Raw genomic sequence first — 7,819 nt, 5'->3', positions numbered from 1 at the left:
AGGCATATGACTTAGACCCATGTTATCAATAAAAGCGGTCAGCGATTTTTACCGTGGACTCACATATTGCCGCAGTGTAATTAGATAACATTATTGAGAGAATATCGCGCGGTTACAAAGTTTAGTGAAAAAACAGCAATATATTTGGATACAAGGATTTAAAGATTTTTCTATTGATTTTTTTATCAGTTGCAGATATTTTATGGTAGTGTAATACTGTCAAAAGGAGGCATAGATATTATATTTCCTCTGGATGGATTCAACAAAGAAAATCAAAGTTCCTACCAAGGATCCCTGGGCAAGATTTGAAGCGTGGAGAAGTCATCCATATTACTCCTCTAGGGCAAATTTTCGATATTTTTTTCCTGGTTTTACGTGGGGAGTTGGTGCTTTTCTTGTCGCCTGTGTCATTGAGAAGATATTTGCTAAGCCAGATGAACATCACGGACATAGTGAAAATGCAAAACATTGAATTTCTAAAGGACAGAATACTAGAAGTCTAAAATGATATTATGTACATATAAAAATTCAACCTTCGTCAATTCTTCTGCAAGCATTGAACAGAACATTTGAACTCTTTCCTAAAGTTATTTAACACTCTCTTAGTTTGTGACATTTTGTTATGTTTGGAGCAGTTTTGATGAGAAGACTTATTATTTTTATGGAACTTTAGATTACTTCATATGACAGAATTTATGTTGCAAAGCATTTAAAATATATGTTTTTTCTGCGTAATTTGCAGCAGAGGCAAATATTCTTTTTAGTCTGTACAAAAGAACTTCTGTTTACAGTTTAATTAGCAGGCAAATTCTCAAAGCTGGTTCTATAGCACACCAGGCATTATCACAACATAGGTATTTGCATACATGTGTTTCATTTCACAATTAAACTATTTATTTTCCCATGTGAGTTCTATGTCTCATCACCACTTGCTAGCAGTCCTAGATTTTGTGTAAGAACTTGCTGATTTCTCATTAATAATTGTTGCAGGTTTTGTGCTGGCTTAGATAATGTCATTGTTATCTCTTGATGAAGTTGTTCTAACGGAGGTAATTTTGAGACCCAAATCAGTTTCTCAATTCCAAATAATCTATCGTTAACCTTTCCACCCAGTACGTGGACTTTTGGTTGCCCTTTCAAAGCATCTAGTAGTCCTTTGATTTGCACATCTTTGGAATACGCAACCACAGTTGTGCTTATGAATAATGGACATATGTTAACATAGGCTGTGCTATCCAAAGCTCTATGTACAATCTTGTTTGGCAGGAATCGAAAATGAATGTCACTCTTGCCAACTTCATGAATTAGCTCATTCCATTCGGCATTTTTCATGTCAAAGTAGCTCAGAACTGCAACCATTTCATTGTTATGGAATAGATCATGGACTTCGTTCGCCAAATGTAGTTTTTCAGGGCTTGGCTGGAGAAAAAATAAGTCAGATAAAGATGGCTTCAATTGGGAACTATGACTCAGATTTACAGGAAGGATTCAAGGTAAATCTTTAAGGACCAACCTTAATTTCCCTAGATTTCTGTTTTCCAGCCTTACAAGTTTGGGCCAGGTTGATACTTGATGCAAAACGCACATTTAGGGCTCCAATTTTTCTAATACCTGAATAAAATATATACAATATAATAACTATAACCAAAGACTATTTATCCTAGAGTGAATGTACAACAAAGGAACAAATATAGCACCTGAAAATGTACAAAATATTGTTCTAAACTTCTGTACAAAAATTGCGGCCATCTTGAATAAGCGCACTTCGCGACAAACGCGGAGATTTTTCTCTCGACTTTTTTCCGTCAAAATGGATAAACAAGATGAAGTCAAATTTGATTCTCTGTATAAAATATTTATAAACTTTGCTATTTCGTTTATATTTTGGTAGAATTCGTTGATTTTATTTAGCTTATTAAAGAGAACATGAATCTACAGCAAGTTAGGGATTTTTTGAACAACGTTAAGGTATGTGCCCTTAGATGTTTGTAATATTTTTTATGTTTATATGAATGACTGAATAAGTAAAACTGTTTTGAAAAATGTAGAAATGTTATTTGTTTATATAAGTGTACACAGTTTGAATTAATGGTTAACTTGATCAACGTATGCAACATATGAATATCTCCCACATCCCATAGGAAAGAGTTAATTCATGCACCGTTGCCCAATCAAACCTTTAACACAGTGTAGTATAGCAGTATTTATGGTGTGTGGTATAATCAGTGGTCATTGGAATACATACTACCTCGTTGACATGAGGGGGTTGTCAACCTTCATTCATCATCACTGTACGTCTTACATTTGGTATTTCTAGGATGGACCTAAGACAAAGGTTATGGAAGTCTTGGAAAACGACCAACAAACTATCGGTCAAATCATTCAATTTTTGATGGCAAGTCATACCAGTAATGAGGTAGAAGCCCTTTCTCATTTCAAGAACACAATTCATGAATAGCCAATACAGAAAACCTCCATGTTTTAACAGGTTGTTGAACTTGTATACAGCAGTCTGTTTACACTGTATCAGAATGGTGGAGATATTCAGAAAGCATTTGTCCTGCATTTCCTACCAGCATTGGTTTGGGAATATCTCTTCATTTCATCCAATCATGGTCAAAAGGTGGCTGAAAATCTTTCTTTCTATTAGTTGATGATTTAGTGTTTTAAGCTTACAGTTTGGATTATGCTTTTTGCAGGGTTATGGAAAACTGGAAGCTGTTTTGCTAGCTATTTATAATGCAGTAAGTAATTTAGTAGTTATATTTATATGTAGATTTAAAAGTTGGTTAATATTAGGTATTTGTTTTGATTGAAAGGAAGTTCTTGATGAAAATGGAAAAACAAAATATCAGAAATTTCGTCTTCCTTCACTTTCAAGACCTTCACTTTATCACGAGGTAAGAAATATTGAATGAGCAGGTCCACATTCATGGTTTAACATGCATTATCCATTTTTCCATTATCATTATAAATCAGACTTCAGAGACACTGACAGATAATTTTGTTAGTCATTAATTGACAGTACTTACCATCCACTGATGAGTAAAATCATCTGACATTAGACAGAGTAAAATAGTAAAGCACCTGCCACATCTGGGTGCACTACAGCTAATGGGCTGATTTATCTTTTAGCCATCGCTTGCAAAATCTGGAACATCTGCATTGACAGAGAGTGCGTTAAGTCGGCATGAACAAAGTGAGGTTGTTTATAAACTTGATGGTCCTGGACGAGAAATTGACGAGAATACCAGCTTGTCACAGGTTTGATTCTTAACAACAATATTTCAAAACAGAGAGAGTAGTTATCTATCGTATGAAAAAGATCAGTATAAGTCTGAATGTTGATAGGTTTATCTTTGATTCATCTCACTTGTATTCATATAGTATATAGTATTCATATAATCTCTGTGCACATGTAGGTTTGCTGTGGTAGCTTTTGTCCTAGAGCAGTACAATCATTACATTGCTTTTATGGGTGAATCATCTCTTGAAGCAGCCTGTAAAATGGCGTTAATGTGAGTATGTTTTATTTTTATTGGTTTTGTGGAGAACAAAAACTTTATTTGCATTACAAGACAGTTGTATATCACTTGCATGTCTGAAATTTGTGTTAGTGGGAGTTTCATTTTGTCAATCTTTAGTTGGAAGTTTTGAGTTTGCAATTCCATGAGACTTGAGTTAAGACTTTTGGGAATTCCTAGTGATCACTTTTGTTTTGAGGATTTTTAGTTGGGAATTTCGAGTTTGGAAATTTGTCTAAAGTACTTTGAGTTGGAAATTTCATGCTTAGTGTATTTCATGTTTAATGTTACATATCTTTTCAAAAGGGTTTCAAGCTGTGGTTTCAAAGATCTCTGTGTAAAAAAAGACACAGACAAAGACTTAGAAAAACTTTCTGAATGTTCTCGGATACCTTTGGACAATGCCACACTCGTACAACTTGTTTATTTCGTTTACTATTCGTTGTAAGTTGAAAAAAAGACGTTTAATTGCTCAAACTGGAGTTGAAAATTTGTGAAATTTGTGAAAATTTTGCGATGTTTTTTCTTAGGTATAATGGTTTTTCAAAACCGGCTCGCTGTTCATTTGATGCGTTGCATTTCCGTGCGGAGTATGGTTTATTCTCGCAGGCATATCTTGTAAGTGTATGATCCTTCTTCATTTTACGAAATGCTTCGCGCTTTAATAGAAATTATTCTTGTTGAATATTATTTAGTTAACTCGATCCATTCAGCATCTTTTGGAAACGCAAGAGAGTGACATTGCGCCTTTGGGCCTGGATATGTTGAAAGTATCTGGTAAGAATTGATGAGTGCATTGGTAAGAAGAGATGATCCTTACTGGACGTCTAGGAAGAACAGTTTAGAACTGATAGAGCTATCCAGTATAAATAAAGTTAGTTTAGTTTAGGTTTCTAAACCTTTAAAGGGTACGGCTCAGAGGTAACCGATGCTATCTACTGTAAAACAAGTTTAATTCTGTTTCTTCCTAGTTTCAGTAACAGTTAATGAATCAATTATCTGTAACTGCATCTAACTAAACAGCAATATATAGGATATAAAAAAGTAACCAGAACTATTTCTGTTCATTAGATAGCTCAGTTCAACTTCCTACATGTTTGGACACGAAAAGCACACCGTGGAAACGAAGATGCCCTTACGAAATGCTCCTAGTAGACAAACCCATGCCATGTGTCCCGGAACTGGACGAAACGATGTTCACGTCTAAACTTAAACTTCCCAAAGACGCGCGTCCGAAAAAAGCAAAAAGCTGGGCGAATCTATCGGGGGGTAAGCCTTCCCCAGGCCCCAAGTCCCCCTCCTTCCTCACCACACCAGATTTCTGCTGACTCATCCACAAAATTCCTAGCAAAAGGGGGTCATTTAGAAATGGTCACCGGACTGTAAAAAATCCCCCTAAAATTACCTTCGTACATCATCCACGTTCCACGAGTGATTTGCGTGGAAAAAAAACGTCTGTAGCAGGCAAAAAACGTTGTTTGCACGATAATTGGCCCAATCAATTTTTAATTAAACCCTGAAATTTCCTAAATGACTTTGTTAACTATATTGCAAGTGTTAGCGTGTTAACAGTCGTAAAGGCTTGCCATAGTTACTCGAAGTGAAACATGATATACATTTAAATTGAACAATTCCAAAAACTACGAGAAAGCTTCGGTTGTACCAATATATATGTCATCCCGTATTTATAAAACTGTAAAAGATTGTAGTTTAATGAAATATAATTATAACTGGCGGCTTTGTACTATCAAAAACGTATTAGCAAAGGACCGATGTTAATAGGTTTCTTATTATTTAAAACATCTGCATTTGTTCAGCTTTTGCGCGTGTTTTTAGTCATCGAAGAAGCAAAGTCGGGTTCTCCGACGTCCAGTTAAAAATTATAAAAACAGTTCAGTTTTGTTTTCTCGTAGCGTTTTTAATCAATCTCTTTTTTCTTGAGTATCTTGCCGGAGTTTTTGCTGGAAAGGTTAGTAATTCGTATCATAGTTTCCTTTTAATATATTACTTTTCGTAGCTCCGTTCAATATTTGTCATTTCTGTGTCGGTATTTATTCAGGCTGGCCAGCTAATCAACCACTTGCGTAATTTTACTGCAAATGGTTGGGCATGGTAAACTGCTATAAAAGGAGAGGTACGTTGCAAGTCTGTTTCTACATCTCGAGTTCTCACTCAAATATTGTTACAGCTAACGTAAAATTGGGTTACCTGCTTTAAAAATGAAATTTCTGATTGTCTTCTGTTTCATCTTAACAGGCGCTGTCGCCAAAAGATGGCAAAGAGGTACGTTGAAGTCTTAAAATTGTCCTTTAAATGCAATAAATCCACACTACAACTAGGGGCCGGTCGTTCAAAAGCCACTTACGTTAACTCGTAACCGTCAAAGTTGACGCAAATCTTTGCGGGACTTTACTACCAAAATAAAACGCAAACTATCTAATGTGAGAATGATTTTGAACAACAAGTATTATCAGTAACCCGCGCCTCAATTTATGAGCGACTTCATCTAGTTTCAGCGTGATATTTTTCTTAATCAGACAGCTGTGCTGACGTTTATGGAAGATGGTGTCGGTCTAATCGAAACAGATGTACCTATTGGCCCGATTATATGAGGAATTACTGTCCGAAGACTTGTAATTTATGTCGTAAGTAGTTTTCTTGTCTTTAGTATACCTACTAGTTCATCAGCCCGGCATGGTTACCCCAATTTCCTTTTTGTGGGAGTAACATTTGTGGGTCATTTTTTGTGGGGTCTTTAGGTGGGGCTACCCAGTGGGGCTACCTCTCTACCCTCTCCCCACCAGTTTCCCTCTTGTGGGCCCGGCTAAACCCTAACCTGCCTAACCCTTACCTAATCGAGAAATAGCATATTACAACCCCCCTGATTATATTATATTTATATCATGTATTTTCACTCAAGCTACCCCTGCACCCACAAAACCCTCCCAACCCACGTGTGGTGTAAAAGCCAGATCACACTCGCGTATCGTCGGTGGGGCCATTGCACCCCCCGGGGACTGGCCGTGGCAAGTGACGTACGACTGGGTTGGAAACACGGGCAACAAGGGTCACTGGTGTGGCGCATCTATCATCTCGCCAAACTGGATCCTCACTGCAGCTCATTGCTTCATGATGAGTGAAAACACTGCCGATTACACTCTCACTGTTGGTGAGTATGCGACACGTTTTCTACAAAGGCCTTTCCTAGGGGCCGGTTGTGTGAAAGCCGGATAGCGCTATCCACCGGATAGTGATTTTTTCAATCGCTTTAAAATCGCCCGTGGTTTGCTATAAGTTTCATCATTGAAATAATGACCTAGTAACGTGTAATATCTATAACCTATATTAAGGTAATAATACCCTTCGGTATAAAATTATTTACTATATTTATCTTCACTAATCACTATCATTCAGGGCTCCTAATTGTGTAAGGAATAGGGGTTATGTTTTGGGTAGAAGTTTGCGTTATATTCGTGAAGGCTAGGTAAGGAGTTATTGTGTAGGTACATAATCGTTCTGATAACGGCTCTTTGATTTTAGGTGATTACGAAATCGGGCTTGACGAGGCTCATGAACAAAAAATGCAAATAGATAAAATAATCACACATGAGCAATATGACTCGAGCAACTACGATTATGACATCGCTTTGATCAAGCTGCGCAATCCTATCACTTATACTGAACGTGTCAAACCCATCTGCCTGCCTTACTCTGGCTTGGATTTTAGCGCTGGTACCAACTGCTATGTCACTGGTTGGGGTAAATTGGACGAATCTGGATCCTTTCCCAAAAAATTATACCAAGCCGTGGTCCCCCTGGTCGAACGTCGTACTTGCGCAAACACGTACGCACAGCATCATGGTTACACGATAACCGATCGGATGAGGTGCGCTGGATTCGACCAAGGCAAGATCGATGCATGCCAGGGAGATAGCGGTGGCCCCCTGGTCTGCCAGAAGGGGGGAATATGGTATTTGATGGGAGCTGTCAGTTGGGGTGTGGGTTGTGCCAGAGAGAACGCCTATGGCGTGTATGCTGATCTCACCGTCCTAAAGTCGTGGGTGGAAAATACCATCAGGAGAAATTAACGACTGTGAAAGTCTCTTATATGTAGAAAGTCTCTTATTTGTAATGAATAGTTCATTACTTTACATTGAGGAAATCGCAATTAAATATGCACAAAAAGTGATAGCATTTGAGCGATAAATATCCGGTAATTTGTTGTGGTTGACGCTAAATTTGCGATGCTTGATTCCAAAATGAGGGTAAGGTTGTTGAAATGTACTATGGTACAT

At 37.4% G+C, this 7,819-nt stretch overlaps 3 protein-coding genes across 3 annotated transcripts; 2 read left to right on the top strand and 1 right to left on the bottom strand.

Moving 5' to 3' along the window:
• Positions 1 to 779: 779 nt before the first annotated feature.
• LOC114531516 lies at positions 780 to 1,762 on the bottom strand. The gene is made up of 3 exons (XM_028553120.1): positions 1,698 to 1,762; positions 1,514 to 1,611; positions 780 to 1,419 (listed from the first exon to the last, which is right to left on the bottom strand). The coding sequence occupies exons 1-3, from the start codon at positions 1,747 to 1,749 to the stop codon at positions 913 to 915; spliced, it is 657 nt and encodes a 218-aa protein (XP_028408921.1). The 5' UTR covers positions 1,750 to 1,762; the 3' UTR covers positions 780 to 912.
• A 56-nt stretch (positions 1,763 to 1,818) lies between these two features.
• Positions 1,819 to 4,312, top strand: LOC114531574 (hyccin-like). The gene is given in 11 exon segments (XM_028553184.1): positions 1,819 to 1,968; positions 2,318 to 2,416; positions 2,489 to 2,623; positions 2,700 to 2,744; positions 2,820 to 2,900; positions 3,136 to 3,237; positions 3,239 to 3,264; positions 3,423 to 3,518; positions 3,831 to 3,968; positions 4,055 to 4,142; positions 4,238 to 4,312. Coding segments are annotated over 11 exon segments (927 nt in total). The 5' UTR covers positions 1,819 to 1,926.
• Positions 4,313 to 5,661: 1,349 nt separating this feature from the next.
• LOC114531515 (transmembrane protease serine 9-like) lies at positions 5,662 to 7,713 on the top strand. The gene is made up of 4 exons (XM_028553119.1): positions 5,662 to 5,807; positions 6,062 to 6,169; positions 6,445 to 6,693; positions 7,065 to 7,713. The coding sequence occupies exons 1-4, from the start codon at positions 5,744 to 5,746 to the stop codon at positions 7,610 to 7,612; spliced, it is 969 nt and encodes a 322-aa protein (XP_028408920.1). The 5' UTR covers positions 5,662 to 5,743; the 3' UTR covers positions 7,613 to 7,713.
• The last annotated feature ends 106 nt before the right edge of the window (positions 7,714 to 7,819 follow it).

Source organism: Dendronephthya gigantea, unplaced genomic scaffold (assembly GCF_004324835.1).
Source record: "Dendronephthya gigantea isolate DGI-Jeju-01 unplaced genomic scaffold, DenGig_1.0 000073F, whole genome shotgun sequence".
Classification (NCBI taxonomy): domain Eukaryota; kingdom Metazoa; phylum Cnidaria; class Anthozoa; order Malacalcyonacea; family Nephtheidae; genus Dendronephthya; species Dendronephthya gigantea.
This window is presented reverse-complemented; position numbering and strand designations above follow the sequence as displayed.

Coding starts and splice junctions, on each gene's coding strand:
- LOC114531516 (XM_028553120.1), bottom strand. CDS start 1,749: ATGGCCGCAATTTTTGTACAGAAGTTTAGAACAATATTTTGTACATTT. Junction 1,612..1,697: donor AATATTTTGTACATTTTCAG/GTGCTATATTTG, acceptor TATTTTATTCAG/GTATTAGAAAAATTGGAGCC. Junction 1,420..1,513: donor AGAAATCTAGGGAAATTAAG/GTTGGTCCTTAA, acceptor TTTTTTCTCCAG/CCAAGCCCTGAAAAACTACA.
- LOC114531515 (XM_028553119.1), top strand. CDS start 5,744: ATGAAATTTCTGATTGTCTTCTGTTTCATCTTAACAGGCGCTGTCGCC. Junction 5,808..6,061: donor CGCCAAAAGATGGCAAAGAG/GTACGTTGAAGT, acceptor TTTCTTAATCAG/ACAGCTGTGCTGACGTTTAT. Junction 6,694..7,064: donor CGATTACACTCTCACTGTTG/GTGAGTATGCGA, acceptor CTTTGATTTTAG/GTGATTACGAAATCGGGCTT.